The following is a 26262-nucleotide window of genomic DNA, read 5'->3' on the forward strand; positions in this document are numbered from 1 at the left end:
GAAGATAGCAGAAAATCCGAAAGATTTCCGTCATCAAGTGTTCTCAAGGCCTCTGGTGAGAACATTTTGACAGTATATTATCTGGATATAAAAAAATGATTTAAATAATTATTTAATACATAACATAAATATATTATATTATTTCTGACATAAATGTATTTTTGAACAATAAAAAAGTTGAAAAAAAAAAGAATTTACAATAAAACCGTTATCACTTGGAACAATTTCAAAATGCTCAGTTGCCTCCTGATGGGATCATTTGAGTACAAATCTAAAACTCGAGATTAGTAATACAAAGACAACACAAAATACACAAATTGTATGTTCCACGTGTCCCTTGTAATAATAAATACACGCTAGTATTTATTACAGAAGATCTCTGTTACTATTTCATATTTTTTCGAAATAAAATAAAGAGCTCACCTGCACAGTTCAAATCACGCTCGGGCACTGGTTGAAACTTGTCAATTAGTGCTATTATACCATGAGAGATGGCGTTAAAAGTACTGAATTAGGTAGTTTATTATGTGAACAAATGAAGACAACCGTTTTAAGTTTCAAATGTACAGTGTTAAGTTCATAATTTTGATTTATATTTTATGTCTACAATTGTGGACGCCAGGTCTGAAAGGGTTATAATGAAATGTTTGAAGTTTGTTTTGCAACAGGGAGCGCGAGTGGGATTCTCCTGGCGAGAGGCGGCGCTGGGACCACGAGTCCACGCCGCCGGATTGTTGCAGGTGAGATATTTTCAGTCTTATTGTGGGCGCAATAAAGCCTAATTTTAATTAGACTAATAACGAATAAAAAGTGCATTGTTGGCAGATATAATATAGTAGAACATTATAGACTAAGAGCTGGTGAACGCCAGACCTACGTCATTTTATAAACGCTGAAAGTTTGTCAGCGAATGCGCCCAATATAGGATAGAATGTTGGTGAATCATGAAGTTTGGGTCATCGCGGCTTTGGCAGCTATCCTAAAAAAACTGTCTGGCAAGGAGTTACAAGGCAAAACATTTACGCTCGAACATTATTATGAGGTCTCACAGTGTGCGTGAAAGCACAGGTTGATGCACGAACCAATCGCAGAACTCTATTCAACGCTATGCAGCAAATCGAGCTGCTTCACTTAAGCAAGCATCGTTTGTGAATACGGGGGCTAGTATCTTATTGCAAAAACAATGTTTTTTCTTCGTATTGATATTTAATTTTGCGTTTTATTCCAGACGGTCGGGCAGCGCGGGCAGCGCCGGCTCGTCGCGCTCCTACCGCGGCGTGCGCGCGCCGTGCCCGGCCGATCAAGCCGGTACGTATAGCTTGCATATAGTTCCAAAATACTGAACTGTCTTATCCGTGACATTGACAGCGGGGCGCCACCGTCAAAACCGGATCGCTGGTTCCGATTTTTGCCATGTTGAAAACTATACAGTTAAACGATGGTGGCGTCCCCCTGTCAATGAGTTCGGTGGGACAGTTCAGTTTAGGTCATCTATACACACGAACCTTCTTTGAGAGGTCATGTCAAATTTTAATCAGGCTAAGGCTGGGTGCACCATCTTACTTTAACAAACGTCAAAAATCTGTCGAACTCCACACAGAAGCACGGTTATCGTTATAGTTGCTTTTAAAATTAGGTGGTGCAACTCTGCCTAAGTTTTTATTACTAAAAACACTATCAAACTCGCGAATAAGTCTCTCGATATCCAGATTAATGGAGAACAGATCGAGAAAGTGGATAAGGTTAGAAATTGGGACTCTTTTTTACGATGTGAACAGTAGCGAGCCACCGCACATGTAAAGCTCACTTCCCTTCGTGAATTGCAACAACTATACTTCATAAAACACTGACTTTAATTATTTATTATAATTTTTTTTATATTCCAGAGAGCAGTTCCCGATCTAGCACGTGTCGAAGAGAGTTGCCTTCGAGAAGCGTGGACGGCACTCAGCACAGGTAAGTGTGTTGGCTGTAGATGTGTTAATAAATAGCTCTAAACTGCTTACCTTCTGGTGCAAACAGTAGTCATCTAAACTGTCCACACTGTGTACTCCCCGTTTCAATCACTTGTACTCCCCGTTTCAGTCACTTGTACTCCCCGTTTCAGTCACTTGTACTGCCCGTTGTAAACATTCGTGCTTTAAGTTGTCTACTCCCGGTTCTAGTCAGTCCAAATTGAAATGTATGTAGGAGTGTGAAACGGGATGGAAAGAAGTGAGTGAAACGGAATGAATGAGTGAGTGATTTGGACAAGACAATACAGAAGACGGTTGAATTAAGACAGAGCAAATACTTTATTTTTGTGGTTTATCCCGGTAAAAAACAAATAAAGCTGGAGAAAATGTATTGCTTTTCAATCCCTACACTTATTTATTTATTTGCGATTTATTCAATCGTGTTCCCTGTTGCAGTCAGTTATATACTCCCTGTTGCAGTCAATTATTTACTTCCCTTTGCATTTAGTTATACTTTTCTCATTAGTCAGTTATTTACTCCCCATTACAGTCAGTTTTTTACCTCCGTTGCAGTCTTATTTCCTCCCCTTTGCAGTCAGTTATACTTCCTGTTGCAGTCAGTCCTGTACACCCTGTTGTGTTCTGTGTATTAGTTAAACTCCCCGTTGCAGTCAGTTAAACTCCCCGTTGCAGTCAGTTATACTCCCCGTTGCAGTCAGTTATTTACTTCCCTTTGCAGTCAGTTAAACTCCCCGTTGCAGCCAGTTATAACTCCCCGTTTCATTCAGTTATGTTCTGTGTATTTCCTGTCACAGTCAGTGCAGTCAGTTATTTGCTCCCTTTTGCAGTAAGTAATGCCCGTTTTCACCATCAATCTTTAATTTTTAAATTTAAAAATTCCTGTTATTTGTTACCATAGGGGTCACTTAAAAATTAGGGATTGATGGTGAAAACGGGCATGTGTCCTAAACTGTGTATTCCCTTACAGGCAGTCGACGTCGTCGTGCGGCGGCGCCGTCCCGCGCGCGACCTTGTCGGCGGCCGTGCCCGACGTGGCCATGGCGCCCAACGCGAATACACATCTGCTCACGCAGCCCGCGTATGCTCCCGGTCAGTATACTACACGCTTGAGAGAGAAGAAGAGACGACATGATATGAGACGACACGTCAATGACATTAGACAACATGATATGTCAATCAATATCAAGACATTAGACGACATGACACGTCAATATCATGAGACAACACGACACGTCAACGTTATGACATGAGGCGACATGGCAGGTCAATGTCTTGACATGAGATGACATGACACGTCAACGTTATGACATGAGACTACACGACACGTCAACGTTATGACATGAGACGACATGAGAATTCAAGGTCATGACACGATATGACGCCACGATATGTCAATGACAGCGATAGCCGGTATAGATGAACTACAACTGAACTGTCCCACCCGTGACATTGATAGGGGGCGCCACTGTAATGCCAGATTGCTAGTTTCAATTTTTACCACGTTGTGGAAAACACTGAGATGTCATTGACAGGGGGGCGCTAGTATCAATACTGGTTACTATTTCCTATTTTTCTCACTTGACGTTTCAAAATCGTTGGACTATAAGTGACAACTAATGCAACACGCCCCGCCACGTAATGACAAGTGACGTCTGCGTGCGGCGGCGCCGTCCCGCGTGCGACCTTGTCGGGCGCCGTGCCCGACGTGGCCATGGCGCCCAACGCGAATACACATCTGCTCACGCAACCTGCGTATGCTCCCGGTTAGTATACGATACGATTGAGAGGGAGACGGCAGGACATAACATGAGACGACACGACACGACATGATATGAGATGAGACGTCAATGACGTGGCCATGGCGCCCAACGCGAATACGCATCTGCTTACACAACCTGCGTATGCGCCCGGTCAGTATACTACATAATACGACACGACACGCTAATGTCATTACATGAGATAACATGTCAATGTCATGACACGTCAAAGTCATGACATGAGACGACATGACATGTCAGTGTCATGACATGAGACGACATAACAGGTCAATGTCATGACATGACGAGATGACATGACAATTAAATGTCATGACATGAGACGACATGACAGGTCAATGTCTTGACATGAGACGACCTGACACGTTAATGTTATGACATGTCTCGATATGCCAGTAACAGTGATACCAGATATGATGAATTACATACAACAGAACCGTCCCACCCTTGACATTGACAGAGGGGCGTCACCGTCAATAGCGAATCTATGGTTCCGATTTTTGCCACGTTGGAAAACACTGAGATGTCATTGACAGGAGGGCGCTATTATCAATACTGGTTACTATTTCCGATTTTTGGTACTTGACGTTTCAAATCGTCGGACTACAAGTGACACCTGTCGCGTCCATGATGATCGGTATACTGACACAATGCGACACGCCACGCCACGTAATGACAAGTGACATCTGCGTGCGGCGGCGCCGTCCCGCGCGCCACGCTGTCGGCCGCCGTGCCCGACGTGACCATGGCGCCCAACGCGAATACACATCTGCTCACACAACCCGCGTATGCTCCCGGTCAGTATATTACACGACACGATATGATTTGAGACGACATGACACGACATGATATGAGACGACATGACATGTTAGTGCTATGACATGAAACGACATGACACGTCAATGTGAGACGTCATGACAAGAGAGACGAGGCGCCACCGTCAATGCCAGATCACTAGTTCCGATTTTTACCACTTTGGAAAACATGCGCCCGGTCAGTACTTGTGACACGAGACGACACGACACGATATGATATGAGACGACACGACAACGTCTAACACGCAACATGATATTTCAATGTCGTGACACGAGACGTCATGAGAATTCAATGTCACGACATGAGACGTCAACGTTATGACTAGAGACGACATGACACGTCAATGTCATGACTTGAGACGACATGTCAATGTCATAACATGAGAGGACATGACACGTAAATGTTACAACATGAGAGGACATGCCACGTCAATGTCAATGTCATACATGAGACGAATCGACACGTCTATGTCATGACATAGACGACATAACATACCACGACACGCTAGTGGTGGCGACACCAGATACTTGACACCCGACGCGTTATGATGATCGGTATACAGACACACAGAATGCGACACGACACGTCACGTAATGATCATTGGCGTATCTAGGATTCTTTTTCAGGGGGGGCCTGGCCCCTGATATGCCATGTCATAGCTCATGAGTTAGTACTATCAACTATCATCTTCAAATCAGTTGCCCAATATCCTAGAGGAGGGGGGCGTGCTACCCCTGGCACGCCCCACAGTATATGACAGACGCGATATTGAATATAGCATGATTCAAAATCATCATTTATTTGCTTTAAATGTAGTACAAAAGATGGATACAGATAATGGTACAGATGGTGTACTAATATTGCATCTTGTTACAGAATACAGCGCGGGCGTCTTACAACTGGACCTGGGGGATGGGGCCACGCACACGCCGCGACCGGGTGAGTGAGACTTACTTTTAATTAACCGACTGTAGAAAAGGAGTTTCTTGATTTGGATGTGACTTTTTTGGTAACGGGACTATTCCCACCTCTCGTTCCCACCGCTGCAACTCCTGTGTAGCCAGGATCTACAGCTTCCTATGTTCGTTTGAATAATTTCGTTCCGGGTCCAATGACAGTTTAACTTTCCCCCGGGACAAACTTGATCTTCACTAGTTGAGTTTTTTTTGTTGCCTACACTGGTCTATGCTGATTGATATTGGTACATAACTGACTCAGTTCCTGAGATATAAGAACGGCACGGGAGGGGTGACATTGACATATTATGACGTGACAGAGTATATATAGTTCCAAAATACTGGACTGTCCTGTCGATGACATTGACAGTGGGGCGCCACCGTCAATACCGGATCGCTGGTTCAGATTTTTGCCATGTTGGAAACCATATAGTTGAACGATGGTAGCGCCCCCCTGTCATTGAGTTTGGTGGGACAGTTCATCGTGGGTCATCTATACAAATCTGAAGTTTCGCTGACGTTTGGAGTGTTAAAAACACCCTCCCGTGCACCCATATCTCAAGCACTGACATTTCTTCATACTAATTGACGGATCAGCTGTTACAATTTTAATCGGGAAAATATTTCATGTTAACTTACGTATGTTTTACCAAATCAAACAAGTTATATTTAGTATTACCAGGCCTGTTCATCTCCGCGAGTTTACATCGAAAACAAAACACGCACGATGGCCCACCTACAGGATACTATTCGACAAGGCCTCACATACGAGCGAACATTGACTCACGCACGCGTATTCTTGTGTATGATGGAAGAAAATAAAGAAAATGGTGTACTAAATACTGTGCAGTATTTAAGTGCCTGAAAAATAATAAATACACAGAATTTGCTTTTTTAAGTTGCCTCAAGACACTGAGAGGTAAATAAGTAGTTAATATTATTCATGATAATTCATGCTAAATCATGTAGTTCCTCCGCCATTTTCCGCAGTTTGGCACCTCACGTCACATCATTTTACCGAAGTCAGCCCTATAGCTTCGGCGCAGTGCCGATCACTGACGTTTGTCAACAAAATGGTGCTTGACTCTTGAGACAGGCTAAATTACGCCATATTGTTAATGCCATTGAGCATACATTTTTTTAAATACCTTCGCGAAGTAAAACTTCTGTACGTAGTACTTATTATTATTCTGTGGTATTATTCTATACGCAGGGTCCCGGGCGGCGCGCGCTATGGCGGCGCAACACGCGACAAGACACAGGGAAACCAGTCAGGTAGGCTGAACCGATTTAAGACCCATTTTTAACCAGCAAATATTATAATTCGCTGAACAAAGAAAAAAATAAAAATTAAACTTGTTTTTTACTCAAAAATAAAAGCACTACTACCTGCTTCAGACGCAGAGGTCCCGGGTTCTATTCCCAGTGGGGGCAGATTTTTCTGTTCGGTTTGGTTGGTGGTAGGGCTTGCTCTAAGTCCGCCTGGCTAGCTACCACCATCTTGCCTAAGTCTGTCGCCATAACAACAATGTTAACAGCATTGTTGTGTTCCGGCAGTTAAGAGGTAAGAAAGCCAGTTCGATATGTCACCGGAAAATAAGGGAGAGTCCGGTAATTTGGACCAGTTTTTTTCAATCCCATTTTACACATAGTTTTCTTTTGTTTTTGCTAATGTTCATGGTATATAATTAAAGAGAAATTATTCAACTTAATATTTCATAGGTATCAATTAAAACAATTGTTGTATATTTAGCACAAATCAACTAAATACGAGCTCAGAGCTTCGGTCCAATTTAGCCAACCGGTTCGATAATTTGTACCACAGGGTTACTAAATTGGATTTCAATAAATTTCAAGCCTATAAAAAAACTATGGCAAAATATTATACGATACATTCTTAACAAATTAGGTAACGAAAAGGAACAGTAGTTAATAACATAGACAATCGATATTGTTTTACACGTTATCACGATTTTAAGTAAAAGTTTTGTAATTCCAATTATCGTAACGCACACTTGAACCTAATCTACTTCGCCAGTCTTTTGTTTTCATTTATTGTTAGTCAAACATAACTACCCTATTATAACTTCAAAATAAGATTTACTAAAAAAAAAATTCAAAATCCTTTGGTAAAGTTCCATACAACTTGATGTGGTACAATTTAGCCGACTAGGTGATAGTGCTTTTAAAAAATCGGTAAAAAATATAGCTTATAAATACCGAAAAATGTTTCACATAATTGTAATCCACACTAATTTACGCTTCTAAATAATATATTAGAAATACCCTGTGATTAAATTTAACAAAATTACAAACTAAACATGCATTGTCAAAAGTTACTTGAAAACAATGAAAAAATACTTTTCAAAATAAAACACACGAGTTCGTTGTCACGGCAAAAACCACATGGCCGATATTAATTGAATTTAGTTGTGTATCGCTTAGTGTTGCAATTACAAACATTCAATAAATACTTTACGAAATATGAGGGTGGTACAATTTACCCGGCGGTACAATATACCGAACTCTCCCCTAACAAGACTCGTAAGTTGATCAATTTTCTAGGTAGTTGATCAACTCTCGGAAAATAATAAACGGCAGTTGAAATGTACTATTTAACGCATTGAATTTTAGCTAATTGGTCAACTTACGGTACCTAGCCGTAATTTAATAATTAACTATATTGCTACAAGTAAAATCATCCACAAATGGACCAATCGTTGCCCAGTGTACTATTTGACGGTACACTATTATCCGTCACTTAATACACTTTTCTCTGATTGGTCGACAGCATTAATTATAAGCATTTAGCAAGTGTTTATTCATAGAGTTACAAACACTTAGATACAGTAGAATCTCGATTATCCGGACTCCGATTATCCGGATATCCGATTATCCGGACTCATTCTTCACGGTTTCTAATTACCGATTTAGGGTCTGGACCCATAAAAACGGAGGGCGCCGCCACCGTAATACGGCACGGACTTCGTCTTAGTTCATTTTAAAAGAAATGGATCCATCCAATGGTCTAAAATTTAGATTTTTAGAGTATAAATGATGTATTGAAAACCCTTTCTATTGTAAAAAGTTAATTATTGTTTGATTTTACTTTAAAATCGATTATCCGGATTTTCGATTATCCGGAACACCCCTGGTTTTAATTGATCCGGATAATCGGGATTCTACTGTATGTTGTTTTAATATTTATATTTTAGAGATAGAGATATTCAAGTTCGTCTATGCTATATCCCAACTAATATTATAAATGCGAAAGTAACTCTGTCTGTCTGTCTGTCTGTCTGTCTGTTAGTCTGTTACGCTTTCCCGCTTAAACCTCGCAACCGATTTTGATGAAATTTGGCATAGAGATAGTTTGAGTCCCGGGAAAGAACATAGGATAGTTTTTATCCCGGTTTTTGAAACAGGGACGCGCGCGATAAAGTNCAAAACAACAATTGCTAATTTTACTATCTACTGTAAATAAAGATAATAGATAGATTTATTTACGTTTAAACCGGTAATGGCGGCGGCCGGGTGGCGGGGAGCGGTATAAAAGCACGTGAGTCTTTTAACCAATCAACGTGCACCTTGCCTTTGTCGGATGATTTAACGGCAAGACGCCGTAAATTAATCAACTTACTAAAATACATACGTTATATAGTACATTTCAAATGCCGTTTATTATTTTCCGAGAGTTGATCAACTACCTAGACAATTGATCAACTTACGAGTCTTGTTATTTTCCGGTGACAGATACATTCCTTGAAAGGGGTTACGGTAGAACTCCAATAGATTTTGCTATTCAACTTGTGGTCAGAAACCATTTTTTTTTAGTTGTTTGTAATTTGGATAGTTTTCTCATAATCATGCCGGTATAATTCGTTGCTGGAAATGTGAAGTTCTCGCATAGCGTTTGTCGAGTGCGTTAAGAATATGCATTGACGTGTGCGTGGTTGTCAGGCGATCGCGGCGGCGGCGTGCCGCGCGCGCGACGACGACGAGATCCGCACCGCCATCGAGCTCTCCGTCATGCGAGGTACGCTGGGTAAGACTAGTTTTTAATATAGTTTATTTTGTCTTTTATAGTCTTTACTGCTTCTGGGGATTGTCTTGAAAAAAAAAGGAGATTATTATGAGTGTTAAGTAACCGGTCCCGCCAGCTAAGAGCGTGTCTGGATACTGATTTTGAAAACTACTTCTTTGTTGTATAGTTACTGTCATATACCGAATTATTGCCTTTTCTATGGGTGTCTTAAGAATAGAATAGAATAGAAATACCTTTATTCAGCATTAACATTTGTGTGCATACATGTACAGAGGTTAAATATTACTGAGCCATGCTGAAAAGGCGCCCGCTCAGCGAAAATCGTGACACACAAGTCGTCAAGTCACGAAGCTGGTTTTCAGCGGGTACCAACATGGGGATTATTACGCCAATTAAGCGCCCTTTTGACAGTGACGGTTTATCAATAGAAAATATTATAAAATTCGTGTCGATTCGTAACACTTCCTGGCAAAAAGGCGCGCAACAGAGGGCGCTGCAGTTAAAATAAAATATCAATTTATTTACATAAATACAAAATAAAATTAAAAAAGGTAGACCTAAAATATGACATTTACAAAATATTTATAGAAATAAACTCCACAATTGTTCCAAGTACCCACACTAAACAAAATAACGAGACCAGAACACAATCAGTTAACGGTATAATTATTTAAAAAAAACGGTATAACGTTTTTACTATAAAAAATAACTTTAATACTTAAATGATCTGTGAGGCGGCTTCGGACTGCTGACCTGTCGTTGTGTTGATTCAAAACTTGTGTCTTCAAATTAGGGGCATGAGGAAGCGCTACATACAATTTCTAGAAGCGCAGTTGCATCGCCATTTGCGTTTGTCACGGTAGTGGCGCCGCAACTGTGCTTCTTGAAATTGTATGAAAACAGTGGCACCACTGCAGTGTTTACTAAAAGTGCAAGTTGCCGCGACACGTCACTCTATGTATTTTGTAAGCTTTTATTTACTTTCATATGTCTGGTGTCTGTCGTTAAATCTTGCAACTTAAAATTGACCCACTCCTCGGTTCCAGGCGACGTAAATGTAAGAACCTTTGTATACCAACATTGGAGCAATAAAGAATTTGAATTTGTCGTGTCGCTTATTACGAATGGTATTTCGTATAAATACATAGAAACCAGTAGTGTCGCTACGACACGTCGTCGGTTGCTGCCTCATGTCGTCCGCTTCCAACTTGTACCTTAACGTTTCTAATTTCAAGGCGCCCTGACGTGCAATATGGCGCCCTGACATGCAATATAACAGTGTTTTTTAACCTGTATGGATTGAAGTATTCGGTCCCTACAATATCTTTGTAACATTATAAAATGCATGAAAAAGAAAAGCGAACGGTAAAATATTTTTTCACTAGCTTTTGCCCGCGGCTTCGCCCGCGTGAAATTTATTTTGTCACAGATCGTCATAAATTATAGCCTATATGTTAATCAGTGTTATAAACAATAATACTTTAAAGTTTCATCAAAATTCGTTCAATAGTTTTTGCGTGAAAGAGTAACAAACTAGAGATGGGTTATACTAGGTAAATTTGATACTAGGTGCACCTATTCCAAGTATTTATTAATACGTGATCCAAATACCTGTTCCACTTAGTACGTAGTAATTTACCATACTTGACGCGACTAGTGCGGAGTGCGGACTAATCCACGTATTATGACTTTAAAATACAATTTTCTTTGAAAAGATACAACCGTAGTATTAATAATGCAATTTGAAATTGAATAACATGTAGAATAGAATGTTTCTTCTATAAAAAATAGTAAAAAATAAACACTTCAAAAATCGGACGTGTGACGGCTGGTTTGAAACGGACTACTATTCCGGAGGTAGCGGGTTCGATTCCCGCACAGTACAAACATCTGTGTGCATAAACATATTTATTATTATATTTAGTATGTAATATTTAGTTTAGTTTATTAACTAACAGGTAATTACAAAATAATACTTTTCTATATTCACATACAAACGCCATTTATGTACCTACATAATCAGCAGTGACTGTGATAAACAGCGCAGAAAATATATTTATCGATTGTGGTACAACCCTAGTGTAAAACGAAAATTATTTCTTTACACAAAATATTCATAAATTCTGGATTATGAGCATGAAATCTTTGCTTACAACTTAAATTAATGTTTAAAGAACATAATTATCACACTTAGTGCTTAAAATTCTAAGCGCATTCACAAAAATAAAGCTAAAGTTTGGAGGTGTCGATTTCAATAAATTTACCTGTGAAATGAATATTTTGCAGGATTATTCCTTTGGTGTACATCACAATCAAGGACGGAACAGGTCACTATTATATAAGAAAACAAATTTTCCAAAAATAAACAGGATTTTACGATATTTTTATAAAAGACTATAATTTAAAATTTTCTTTGTGCCTCTATGTGTCACTGCCTGTCAAATCTTTTGCAAAAATGGTTCTATTGACGTAACGATGATAGCATCACACATCTCTTTTTATCACACAGGGTTGCAGATAGTGACATCTCGCTCGCTCATTCTTTGTTGCTCTATTCCGAAGGAATATTAACTTTATGACAAGGAGTGAGCTGGATGAGAGAGAACAAAAATTAAAATATTCAAAACCTTAGCGAGAAATACGCGGTGCACGTAATACACGACTACGGATTATGCAATAATAACCTCTATTACTTTGATGGTAGGGTCGGAAATCGTGTAATTTAAAAAATACTTAGCGAGAAATACGCGGTGAGCGTAATACACGACTACGTATTATGCAATAATAACCTCTATTACTTTGATGGTAGGGTCGGAAATCGTGTAATTTAAAAAATACTATGTGGATCAAGTATTTTAAAAATTGGAATAGGTGCCACTTAGTACTGTAAAATACCTAGTGTGTGGATCTGTTCTAGTAAATACGTCTCATCTCTATAACAAACATCCAGATATCCGGACATCCAAACTTTCGCATTTATAATATTAGTAGGAAGCAGGATACTAGGGGGTCGTGTCATGAAAAGGGTTGAAAAACACTGCAATATAGCGGCCATCTTTCTTCCCTCCGCAGCGTACTCGATGTTCCACCCGCGCGCGCACAGCCCGGCGCTGCTGCCGCCGCTGCACGCGCGCCGCCCGCCCGCTTCCGCTCCCGCCTCCGCTAACGCGTCCGCGCCCGCGCATACTACGGGTAAGAGAGATACAATAGGCCAGGGATGGCGAACCTTTGTGTATCAACGTGCCATTTTTCCGAAAAAAATGTTTGATGTAGTCTTACGTGCCATCAAATATCACCTAATGCTATCAATGAGGGGTATAGTAGGTACAAGTGGCGCCACTGGCGAGTGACAGTAGGACCTTACTCTATAGTAGCATTAACTGATGAGGGCAAATACGATAGCCCTTATTTAAAACACATTATTTACTTTTTATTTCATAGTGAATTTTGTGATAGGTGGGCGTGCCCTAAATATTATGGCGCGTGCCATTGGTTCGCCATCCCTGCAATAGGCTATAGTCTGGGGGTGCGCCAAAGTTCACCTAAATTTTCAACTCCGAAAATTGGAAGTCCGAAAATGTTCTTCCTAAAATTTTTTATCCTAACAATCACAATTCCTAACTACTCTGTCTCTAATGTTCATAATTCCGAATCATTCAACTTCATAATGTCATTAGCAATAAACATCTATTACACTTTTATTTGTTCTCCTAGATTTTCTAAACATAACCATATTTTACACTATTATTCAAAGTCATATCTTTTTTGTTTAGATTTCTTTCTTTAACAATATATTAAAGTTCAAGTTTGTTGGCATTAGCACGTATACTTAAGTCCCGCTCCATTCATTCAGTCAAGTTCCAGAAACGAATCGGTCCTATTCATAATTATTGGTTTAGGTTAGGTTAGAACTGTGACCACAATAAGATACTTGTATAAAATGAAAGCAAGAGCGTCCCTTAGAGAATTGTTTAAAGAAATTGGCATTCTCACGGCCGCTTCACAATACATCTTAAACTGTATTCTATTTATTCAACAAAATATTAATGAATTCAAAAAGAAAAGTGATATTCACCAAATCAATACTAGAAATAAAAATAAATTGGCTATACCCGCTTTTAGACTTAATAAAGTGTTTGCCACCTTTATGGGACAAGGTATCCATTTTTATAACAAAGTCCCTGATAAATATAAAGAGCTACCGTACAATAAATTTAAAGGTATAGTTAAAGATCACATGCTTAAAAAAGCCTATTACACAACTCGAGATTTTCTTAATGATAAGTCACCCTGGGAGTAGGATTATGGTCCTCTCATGCTCGCACTAAAAAGAATTAAAATCGTGCTATGAAAAGTAATGTATAAACTAATCTAATTTTCTAAAATGTTATAGTGTCATGCTTCTCAATCTGGACTGTTACTTAGCTTTATTATTGGGTTTTTTTTTCTCTAAGAGATAACTTGGTATTGTCATTCTCACTAAAATGTCTCTGGGGTGGTGGCGTAGTGAGGCGGGTCGTTACATTCCCTCTAATATGGTCGAGTGAAGCGATGGCTGGTTCACTCGTCATGTCTGTGAACAGGCGCTGCTTTCGGGGACTGGTCAATCCAAGTTATTCCAATTTATGTATGCGAGTCATTTCTACTAGTATTTAAGTGTGTTATCTGTAAGTCTAGATATTAGCACGTCACTACCTTGTTTAATAAACCACGCAATTTTGTATACCCATTCTTATAAGATACACTATACAAGATTGCATGGTAAATTCAGTGAACTGCTCCTGAATCGAATGTACCTACTACTGCTATTTCTATTTATTTATATTAACCGGCAGACAGTGGTGACTGAGTTTGTTGCGGCGCTTCTTCTCAGCACTTGCCAAATGTTGGTCTCGAAGCGCTGGTAGGGTAAAAAGATTATGAGACATGTAGAGGCTCCTTAAGAGCAAAATGACGATTTGTAAGAACTATTTATTAGTCTAAACAAATAAAGAAAATTTTGACTTTGACTTTGACTATGAATGAAAACTTTAGGATGAAAAATTTTAGGAAGAGTGATCATTCGGATTTAAAATCGTTAGGAAGAACAATTTCGGGTAAATAACTTTAGGTGAGCCAATATGGACCCATAGACTGGTCCGTGAGCACGTAGAATTTTGTCCAATGACCCCAAGCTACCCATCCTTATCGCTCGCGCGTAATTATGTTGCTGTTGCGACTGTGCGACGGGCGGCCGCAGAGTGTGCGAACGCGTCAGCAACATAATTCGAAGTTCAAAAAGCTACCTTTAAAAAAAACTTTTAGGCTGGGTTGCACAATCTTACTTTAACTTTGACAACCGTCAAAAATCTGTCATATAGACCGACCAGGAACATAAAAACCCTCGCCATGTTGCGGAAAACTAATGGTACTAATTTCTTTTAATGGCAACAGTAACTGAAAACTTCATTGATATGTCACCTTGCATGTCAGTCTATTGCTGTCAAAGTGTAAACAAACTTTATTTTAAATGTGCGCAATTGATTTTGTGTATGAAATTGCTAAAATCTTTTTATAGTCGTGAAAGAAAAGTGGTTCACAATGTGTTAAAGTATTTGTCGAAGAGAAATACTAAGGTTTCGGCAATATTTTCATTGAATAATGTTTCCGACAAAGGTTGTCAAATTTACTGACATGTTTATCGTATAGTACAGTCCACTATGAAAATTAGCTGTGGTTTGTTTCAACTACCTATTTTAAAGTATTTTTGTCACTTTGTAAGTGTTGAATTTTATGGAATTGGGAAAGAAGTACCGAGTTTGAAGCGTTCATGAGCAAACATTGCAGTTGAATATTCAAGTTCAGAATTTGATTATTGATGAATAATAAAATAAATCCTACTAGTTCGATTGATGGTTTCATTTAATTTATTTAAACCAGGTTACCTATAGTATAATCTTTTTCGTTAACTTATGAAAATATCAAATTAGCCCGTAATCCTGAATCCTGATACATAAAGTTAGCCTATTAATTTAACACAGGTATGACTGTACTCAGTGTTGCACTATCAAATGCAATTGACGCGCCTCTATGCCAGGGTTTTTATGTTCCTGGTCAGGCTATACACCCTTTATTTTTTTGCTGCCCCATTGGTCGTTAATTCTACTATGTGCCCTGCCCATCTCCTCATTTCTGTGGGTCTAGCTCTAGACAAAGTGCACATTAAAATCGCAAACCAGCAAAAATACTTTTTTTGTATGGAGTTTTGACGGATTCGATTTTCGATTCAATCAAAAAGTGTATTTTTTCTAAGGGGGCAGATGGAAAACAAATTTTAATGAGAAGTTGCGGCGTTCAACCTCTGCACTAATCTGTGCGGCGCGCCGCGGCGTTTTCGTTTTAATTTTATAGGACTTCTTTTGTTTTCACTCTTGCATTTTTCTATTGTACTGAACTGTCATGATTGTAATATGTTTGCTAAAACCGTAAAAAGTGTTATAATTTAATGACACCATTTTGTTCTATAAAACAAATGATAATCTACCTATATAAATAACAACGAATTGCTGTTCGTTAGTCTGATTAAAACTCGAGAACGGCTGGGCCGATTGAGCTGATTTTGGTTTTAAAATGTTTGTCGTAGTCCAGGGTAGGTCTAAACAGTGAGCACATAAGGAAAAATTGCGATGGCTTATTTATTGCCTTTAAGGCGGAACAGAGTTCGCCGAGTCAGCTAGTTTTAAATATATGTTTTTCCTTCCAGCGGTGCGGTCGCGCGCCAGTCCCTCGCCCTCCGCACTAAGTGCGTCCAACAGCGCGCACCTCGCGCACCTGCCCGCACCGCGTGCGACGCACCACGCCTCGCACCACTCGGCCTCGCACCACCCACAGGGACACCGCTCGCGTGAGTAGAGAGTTAGCCGTACCAGAAGATCTCACACCAGGCATCTCACACCAGTGGCACCAAGGGATCTCTCACCACCAGGCCTCGTCTCGCACCACCCGCAGGGACACCGCTCGCGTAAGTAGACTTAGCAAGTTAAAACCGTACGACTCACACCAAGCATTAGCGTAGCAGAAGATATCGCACCAGGGACCTCACAACAATTACATCAGGGGATCTCGTACCAAGGAATCTCGCACCAGTCGCATCCGCAGGAACACCGTTCACTTGAATAACTAGCAAGAGAGTTAGCACCCGCACCAGGTATTAACGCACCAGAAGATCTCACACCAGGCATCTCGCACCAGTCGCACCAAGGAATCTCGCACCAGTCGCTCCAAGGAATCTCGCACCAGTCGATCTCGCACCATTTGCACCACGGGGCACCGCTCGCGTAAGGAAACTGTTGCTACGGGAGGGGCTTGCTTAGATAAAGCATAGCAAGCATCGGCATCAGGCATTAAAGCACCAGTGACACCAAAGATCTCGCATTAACTGCACCCAGGGACACCGCTCTCGTGAGTAGACCTTTACAGTAAAAACTGTTTTATAATGGCCATTAAAGTTTTTAATAAAATTCCAGACTCTATCACTGACTTGCATGTAAACCAATTTAAAAAATGTCTTTATGAATGATTAGTTGATAATAATGTTTTTATACTGTCAAAGAATTTCTGAGTGATTGATTTGTGTGCCTATAATGACTTCATTTTTTTAATTAATTTATTATTGTTATTAATATGTAGATTCTAATTTTGTAAAATTTGCATGCCTACCCTGGACAAAACATGTTGGACTTGACATTTTCTATCGACCATTTTGTTACCATGTTTCTGAGCAAATAAATGATTTATTTTATTTTATTTTCTTAGAGTTAGAACCTAGCGAGTCGAAATATCCCTCTGCGATGTCGTGTACCTGTTCAGAACATCTATGGATGTGACGAAGAGTGGATTCCTCTCTGGTTACATAAACTTGAAGAGAGGAAATCACCAACAACTTGTTACAATATATTATGATGATTGAATGAGTTTGTTCCGGCTTTTCTTCTCAGCACTTGCCATATAGTCTAAGATCCCGCTATACAAGGACCTTCACCGAGATGCTTATTTGATGAAACATATTTTATATTCAATTTTACATGTCAATAATTATACAGGGTGTTTCTTGTAAGGTGTCAAGCCGAAGGCAGGTGATAGGTGAGGACTAGACCTATCGATTTTACCCCCATGTATGTTTTACGATTTTTCATAGTTTAGAAGTTATCTTTAATTTTGTGATTTTTTCAAATTGTATGACCTAGTAGGCTTTAAATTTTTTTATCTTTTTTTTGGGTCGACTTTTCTCAGATTTCTTTTTTTTGACAGATTCCCTATTAATTGCAGATTTTTGAAAAAAATAATCAACTTCCTATCTTTTATGCAAGATACAAAATTTTTGCTAGAAACATAAAAAATATGCTTTTNGACACACAAACGCCTCATACAACTCGTTTTTCCCAAATGTTGCCAACTACTCGAAATATGTGACCTTTCAGCTTTAATTTCACTTTACAAAATTCGACAACCGTCATTCAGGACTGATTTTTCGCAGGCAACCCTATACCACCGTGTTCATAATGAAATAATCTTTATTTTCATTTATATTTGATTAAATTATCAGACCGATGCAAAATGCTCTATCAATTTACCTGTTTATACCTGGCAACCCGAGAGTTATGACTGGAAAAGAATAGGCAACCTAACATTTGCATATTCTATGGGCTTCATACTTTCGATTGGTATGAAGTTTGTTTAATAATCAAACCGATGAAATATTTAAAAATAAAACTTTTTTTAATGATTAATTAGTCATATCCTGGACTGAAATTTATTAGGCAACCCTTAAGCAATATAATTATTGACATGTTAAATTGAATATAAAATATGTTTCATCAAATAAGCATCTCGGTGAAGGTCGTTGTATAGCGGGATCTTATACTAATATGTTTGTCTCGAAGCGCTGGTAGGGCCCAAAAGATAAGGAGACATGTAAAGTGCCCCGTAAGGGCTACCTTTTCTTTTTTTATTATTTATCATATTTTGACGTTTACAAGTGCCACTTGTGGTGTAAACTGAATAAATATTTTTGATTTTAATAATAAGTGCCAATAAAATGTTTTTCACTATTATTTTCCGCAGTGACCCGCGTAGGAAGCAGCGGTCTGAGCGGGCTGGGCGCGGCGGGCGCGGGCGGCGCTTCTGGCAGCACCAGCCCCAGCGCCAGCCCCAGCCCCAGGAGACACAAGTCGCCCCGGGACTACCGGTATGTAATACAGGGGTGTATATGTCAACGTGAAATTGTGAACTCTGTCAGTTTATAATATAACGCGTTAGATTGTAAACTAACAGTGGGTTAGGTTACATTGTAATTTAACTACGTTATAATCTGACGGAATTCACAATTTTACGGTGACATATACAACCCGGTCGCCGAGCACGTAGAATTTCGTCCAATGACCCCAAGCTACCCATCCTTATCGCTCGCGCGTAGTTATATTGCTGTCGCGACTGTGCGACGGGCGCCCGTAGTGGGTGTGTGAAGCCCCAGGAGACACAAGTCGCCCAGGGACTACCGGTGCGTACGTACCTTAATGCCACGGATACACTAGGGCAGGGCTTCCCTAACTGAGCGACGCGATGCGTCGTGAGTCGTACGGAAATAAACGTACAGAAAGAAATTAATGGTAATTACCAAATGTAAACCCCGTTTTCTCAAAAAAGCAAGCGCATCCTTCTCATTTGTAGCTATCTGTGCAGGACTGTTTATTATCCGGCTAAAAACTGTACGAAACTGTCGGAGGCCAGATAACTGTGACTGGAGTGAATGAGCGGAGTGGGCTGTATGGATGCGGTGAAACGGAGAGCGGTGGACTGTAGACTGTAGAAGCTCCGCTGACGGTGTCTCCAATCGCTGCACTACTATACTGTAATCGGTGGTGGATCGTTGCCACGTCTTCGTACTTCGTGGCTTCTATACTATGTGCGGTGTGACGTTCTATACGGTGAACACGGTGCGGTCGATGTCACACGCTGTAGGAGTCCGGTCTATACGGTATCCGAAGTCGCTATGCTATAACGGTGTCCGAGGTCTATGCTGTAGTCGTTGTACTATTCACTATCTTCACTATGCGCTCTTGAGACTCTTGAGTAGACTGTCTTGAGACTATTCTCTTCGGTTGCTTGTAGAAGACTATTCTCTTCGGTTGTTTAGAGAAGACTATTCACTTCGATTGATTAGAGAAGACTATGCTTGGTGCGGCCCGGCAGCCGGTTTATATACCCATAAAATCCCGCCTATTTTCTAGAATAATACGCGGTCCGCCCGTATTCGGGAATACGCAAGTACTTACTCGAACTCGCGGGAGTCGTAAACAAACTATAAGGCGTCCGGATATGAGCCTTATTTCGTAGATCGTAAGGGCGGTTATTGCGGGCGCGCGTGCTATCGCTGTCCTTTGCGCGCTCGCACTGTCTCTGTCTTTTTAGGTACTTGCCGAGCGCCGATGATTTATTACATATCTATAGCTATAGGTGCGTATATGTATTTGATGCGGTTTCTATTGATATTTTTAGGGTTCCGCTCGGCCGATTAATAGTCGTCCTGCACACTATCCAATAAAAATAATCACTTTTAATTTTCATTCTTATTTATTACTGTTCATATAGACGTTCCTCTTGAACATAACCGCTTCCACAATTAAATACCAGGTAAAATCAAATCAAAATTATCTTTATTTGTATAGACTAAATAAATCAGTACTTACAAATCGTCAAATGCTCTTAAGGAGCCTATACATGTCTCATTCTTTTTTTGCCCTACCAGGCAGGCATGCAGACTCCCATTTTATAGCGTTTAGTGATTTTGTTTGTCCCCGCAGACTGGAGCCTTCTTACGGCAGCTCGGGCTCCGGTAGCCGTGGGCAGAGCCCCTCCAACTACGCGTGAGGTGAGCACACACGCACAGCATTACAGGACTAGCGGTAACTCAGCCAGGGCCTGACGCATACAGGGTGGAATTTTGTAATGCCACCTGGAGGGAAAGTACTCTTAATATTGTAGATAGAATTTTTTTCTCAAAGAAAACATTCCTTTACTTTTGAAAAGAAATAGAACTGCATTCAAAGATTTCCAAAAATTTGCTTGTCACACCCGGGAATCGAATCAACTATTTGTTAAAAATTACACCCTGTATTTTTATTACATCTATCGATAGGGTTAAGTATAAGAATGAAATCTCTCTAACAAACTTGATAAATCAAAAATGAAAGGAAAACCATGAAATCTTAAATTATTTTAATTACGTTACAGAAAATTGTATTGATGGTAGTGAATTTTCGAAAAAAATTCGAAAATCTTTGAATGCAGTTCTCTTTCTTTTCAAAAATAAAGGAATGTTTTCTTTCAGTAAAATTTTCTATCTACAGTATTAATGGTACTTTCCCTCCAGGTGGCATTACAAAATTCCACCCTGTAGATGACCCACGCTGAACTGTTTAAGTATTACGTAAGCAGATTTCTTACCATATTTTACCCCCCCGCCCCCCTTGTCATCAAAAGTAAGCAAAGCACTTACCCCCTCCCCCTATGCTTACGTAAACATTTTTAGTTATGCGGACTACGACTCACAAATTTTCAATGGGCAGTGTCGGCACGAGAGTTAATTATTAGACAAGTGAATAGCGCACGGTAATTTCCCTAATGTGCGGTAATTCCCCTAATCAGTTCTCAAAGCGAGTGCCTACGCATATGTATTATTTGCGGGAATCCCCGAAAAACCGTAAATAACTAACGATGACGTAATCATCATCTAGACCCCCCTACCCCCCATGTCATCCAAAATAAGCAAAACAGAGAAATTGGTGCTTACGTAATACTTAAACGGCCCCTGTCCCACCAAACTCAATGACAGGGGGGCGCTACCATCGTTCAACTATATGGTTTCCAACTTGGCAAAAATCGGAACCAGCGATCCGGTGTTGACGGTGGCGCCCCACTGTCAATGTCATGCATAGGACAGTTCAGTATTTTGGAACTACATATATGGCGACCGGGAGGGTGTTCTTGAGACGTCTCACGTCAGCGGACGTCAGTAATTCTTTCATAAATTACCACAAACTGTTGTAGAACTACCCATTCATAAATTCAAAGCACATATTAAAAGTACCTTAATGAAAAAGGGCTACTATAAAGTCGATGATTATTTAAAAGATAAAAATGTTTGCTCGCATAAATGTTTATAACTATGTATATTTTAAAGCCTGTAAACCTTTGAAAAGAAGGCTGACAATAGTGTCTGAGTTTCTTGCGCTGCTTCTTCTCAGCACTGGCCCATTTATTGTCCTGAAGCAGTGGTAGTTGTCATGTCTGACCTTCTTTATGGTTGCTTAGCAACGCGTGTTTTTCATTGTTATGACATAGTCATGTAAATAAACATTCAATATTTATCGAAGCATATTATTTTATGTAATAGTAGGGTTAATACTGGGACGTGTAAAAGTGCTTTTTTAAAGCCTACTTACAAAAATAAATTATTTTAATGGGGTTTTTAGTGTGTTCTTGACTTGAGACGTCAAACGTTAACGAGACGTTAGATGTGCTTCAAAAGACAATGCCGGAAATTGGCGTCTTTTTTTTTTCGCGCGGCCATCGACCAAACCTTGTTTTTTGATTACAAAATAGTGTAATAAACCAAACTTACTATGACATGTATACCTCTAAACTCAGTCTGAACTGAGTTACGAGCATTAGAAGTTTGATGATTTTGCATACTAGATTCGCTTTTTGCACACAAGTTTTGTATGAAATTGCAACAAAATAGTGACATTGTATGTGTAAACAAACAATACCATCCATTAAAGGCTCCAGACATCAGTGTAGAGTATAATCAGCGCAATAAAAAAATAGCGAAATATTTTGTTGCAATTTCTTTCAAAACTTGCGCGCAAAAAGCAAATCTAGTATGTAAATTATCAAACTTCTAACGCTCGTAACTCAGTTCAGACTGAGTTTAGAGGTATACATGTCATAGTAAGTTTGGTTTATTACAATATCTTGTAATCAAAAAACAAAGGTTGGTCGATGGCCGCGCGAAAAAAAAAGACGCCACCTTCCATACAAAATCTGGCATTGCCATTTGTATACTCTGTCACGTCAAGCACTGACTGAGATAACCGCTAGAGTTAGGCTCTTACTTAACTTACTTTCACCGTAACTTTAACAATAACCGGTGCATTTTGTATGGAGTTTGACAGATTTTTGACGTTTTTCAAAGTTAAAGTAGGATGGTGCAACCCAGCCTTACAGTAGGGGAGATTTATAATATACAATCTGTCAGGAACCACTTTTAGGGTAAAATTTTAAGGGGATCTGTCAATCGAAGGTCAGGTTTTTTTTATTGGCCGACATTTTTGATTTTGAACAAAAAATGTATGAATCGTCGATGAATTTTAGATCTCAAATACTCGACGCACAGTGGTGCTACAGCTTTGGTGGCATAGTAACAAATGCTAAGGCGGACGTATTCTGTCAGAATACAGCACTTTTTTTTTATTGGCCGACACTTGATTTTGAACAAAAAATGTATGAATAGTCGATGATCTCAAATACTCGACGCACAGTGGAGCTACGGCTTTGGTGCCATAGTAACAAATGCTAAGGCAGACGTATTCTGTCAGAATACAGCACTTTTTTTTGTTGGCCGGCACTTTAGATTTTGGACCAAAAATATATTTTATTTATTTATTTTATTTATTTATTATTCATTATTGAGCAATTACATATTTGATCCAAATAGCGTCCTAAATCCTTTTTAGGTTTGTCTAGATATGAAACGTGGATGATGTCCTTTCCTGTTATGTGCTACCATAGAGTTCACTTAAAAATTAAGGATTGATGGTGAAAACGGGCATAAGTTTTATTTAATTAATAATACCTAATTTTTATTTTCAGCCGTGACATCGTTTGGCACCAACAATCATTCCTCTAAATAAATACATATAAATATACCAACTTATAGTTATATGTCATATAGGTTTTTAATAAACTCGTCTCGCTCGACACTATGAGAAGTATCGGCATGTTATAAAGATTTTAACCAACGTGAGAAAATGGTGATCCCATACATTTTAGTATGGGAGCAGTCGGAATTCAAAAATTTTGATCTCAGTTGTATGTGTGTATTGAATGAGACCATACATCATAATGACGTAGTGTGTGTGTTTTTACGCCATACAAATTTTGTATGACAGTTGTACTGTGCAGTTTTGTTATACGTTTGTATTATATTATTTTATAAGAAATGTTTATCTCTAAATGCAATTATTTTTGTTCGAACTGTCAAATGTGACAGCTGTCATCCGCAAAAAATATTCAAAAATGGCGACGAAAAACACACACACTGCGTTGTGTATAATGATATAAATAATATATGAATATAACAATAAATGTAAATAATATAAATTAAAATTTAATAATATGTATAAGTGCGTACGAGTATGTAATCTTTCTATTATATAACACGGCATCTATTATTTGGTTGTGAAAAATGAAATATAATGTATAAAATTATAAATCTAGCCCCAAACTAAGCTGAGCTTCTGTGGCGCTTAGGTAAAGTATAAAAAGGCTTATTAAATACATTAGCTTGGGCCGTCAGCACGTAGAATTTTGTCCAACGACCCCAAGCTACCCATCCTTATCGCTCGCGAGTAATTATGTTGCTGTCGCGCTCGCACACTCACTGCGGGCGCCCGTCGCACAGTCGCGACAGCAATATAATTACGCGCGAGCGATAAGGATGGGTAGCTAGGGGTCATTGGACAAAATTCTACGTGCTCACGGACCGGGCTTTATTATTACACATTCCAAGTATTGAACTATAGTTCGTTCCATCCACTCGGGCGCGCCCCAGCAATGTTTGGTCCCGGTCCCGCGGGGTGCGGGGAGTGTGGTCCGAGCAAGCCGTAAGGCATTACTGTAGTGTGCGTGTGCACTCATGGAGCATTCGCGTGTACCGATAACACTCAAACATTAGCGGAAGAGTGGTGGGGCGCGTCTTAGTGGATAAAACAATCTATAAACTTGTTTTTAATAAGCAGAATCTTATCTTTTATAAATTTAAATATTACGACTAATTCATTAAATCGATTTATTGTTGATTTTATTATAATTAAATGCATTTGTTTACTTAAAGTTTATTAAATTGACAAAATGGAATCTCGAAAATTCTGTACCGATTCTGACATAATCCTCCCAAACTGATAGATGCCGTTGTAACAGAAGCCAGATGCAAAAACATGTACACACAGACTATTCTGTGTAGATATTATTGCAACTGGCAATACAATGTTGAAACTACGAATATGTAGGATAAGTATCATTGGATAGGTATGATATGACCAACTCGTTACGGTTTTAAGTAGATTTCTGTGCGTTTACAAATGTCAAAATGCGTCTTCAAACGTCAAAAGACTGTCAAATGGGTTTTGACAGCTGTCATAGGGATCTACATAAAAGGTTACTAAATGTACCTACCTTAATATTGTGACACTAAGGTTGATATTGCATTGACAATGGGCGTACTACGAATGACAGCGAAACGTCAAATCATACATAAATGACAGCTGTCAAAAAATGGTTTACATTTGTTGTCATTTCTAAACGTACAGAAATCTAAATCTGTATTTATAGACCTGGAGTCGACTGCTAAAGTGATACAAGCAAGATGAGCTCACCACTATATGATTTCGCAATGGATTTTGAGCATTATGTCTTTAACATAAGGTTCATAATTGATTGAGCCAGTTTGTGGTGGGTTTTGACTGTACAATATAGCCACAAATATGGCACAAAATAACGGAAAAAATATTGAGGGTAGTCACACATTTGTTTAGAAAAAACGCATTTATTATTAAACTTTTGGCCTCCATCTTGCTTGTTGGGAAGTTCTGATGCCCGAAAGTGGATGCGAGATTCGCCCGGATTACTCAACCACAGAGAAATTTTCTATCCCATTTCATTTTAATAAGAAAAATAAAATGAGATTTAATTCTATTTCTAATGCATGGAGATATCAAGATTAAAGCAAACGAAACTCGTTAAAAAATAACCAATTTTTCCGATGGATTCTATAAAATCCAGTTAAAAAAATTAAACTGACATTTTGCATTACTAAATGTGTGACTGCTCGCAACTAAAGATTAATTGAAAAGCATTTAAATAATACTCCATAATATACTCATAGTGTTGTCGTTATTTACTATCGATATAAATAAGGGACGTCACTAAATACTGCAACTTGAGAACTAAGACTGGCTCGAACGATGGTGGGTTGGGATAAGAATGACGTCATTGCCATGTAAAAAGGTAGAAACGTGTTTTGACAGTTCATAAAAAATATACAGCAGCTTTCCTGTGATATAACAAGTTAAATAAATAAACTTTATTGCAAAAATTGTTACATAATTTGAGTTTAACAGCGGCTCCTGCACTAGGCTCGCGGCCTGTATCGCAGCAGCCAGTGAGTGATTAATTTACTTTCAATAATTATACTGTGAAAAAAGCTCCGGGACTATTCCCACCTCTCGTTCCCACCGCTGCAACTCCTGTGTAGCCAGGATCTACAGCTCGACCGCTCAACCCAACCAGCGAAGGTCAAGTTAGTCCCGGGGGAAAATTAAATTGTCATTGGACCCGCAACGAAATTAATCAGAAGAACATAGGAGGAGTTCGAA

General features: G+C 39.2%; 1 protein-coding gene across 1 annotated transcript in view; it reads left to right on the forward strand.

Annotated features, from left to right (window-relative positions):
* The window catches only part of LOC114361643 (BTB/POZ domain-containing protein 7), a 64547-nt gene extending 40289 nt beyond the window's left edge, over nucleotides 1-24258 (forward strand). Inside the window, exons 22-34 of the mRNA XM_028316758.1 lie at nucleotides 669-740; nucleotides 1229-1308; nucleotides 1887-1956; nucleotides 2944-2957; nucleotides 4441-4548; nucleotides 5444-5506; nucleotides 6737-6798; nucleotides 9484-9568; nucleotides 12641-12760; nucleotides 16311-16451; nucleotides 18671-18794; nucleotides 20410-20477; nucleotides 23480-24258. Of these exons, the coding sequence (XP_028172559.1) occupies nucleotides 669-740; nucleotides 1229-1308; nucleotides 1887-1956; nucleotides 2944-2957; nucleotides 4441-4548; nucleotides 5444-5506; nucleotides 6737-6798; nucleotides 9484-9568; nucleotides 12641-12760; nucleotides 16311-16451; nucleotides 18671-18794; nucleotides 20410-20476 (1006 nt within the window). The 3' untranslated portion in view covers nucleotide 20477; nucleotides 23480-24258. The remainder of the gene's footprint in view (nucleotides 1-668; nucleotides 741-1228; nucleotides 1309-1886; nucleotides 1957-2943; nucleotides 2958-4440; nucleotides 4549-5443; nucleotides 5507-6736; nucleotides 6799-9483; nucleotides 9569-12640; nucleotides 12761-16310; nucleotides 16452-18670; nucleotides 18795-20409; nucleotides 20478-23479) is intronic.
* Nucleotides 24259-26262: the final 2004 nt, after the last annotated feature.

The sequence above is a fragment of the Ostrinia furnacalis genome, unplaced genomic scaffold (assembly GCF_004193835.3).
Source record: "Ostrinia furnacalis isolate ACB-3 unplaced genomic scaffold, ASM419383v2 OfSCF5861, whole genome shotgun sequence".
NCBI lineage: Eukaryota > Metazoa > Arthropoda > Insecta > Lepidoptera > Crambidae > Ostrinia > Ostrinia furnacalis.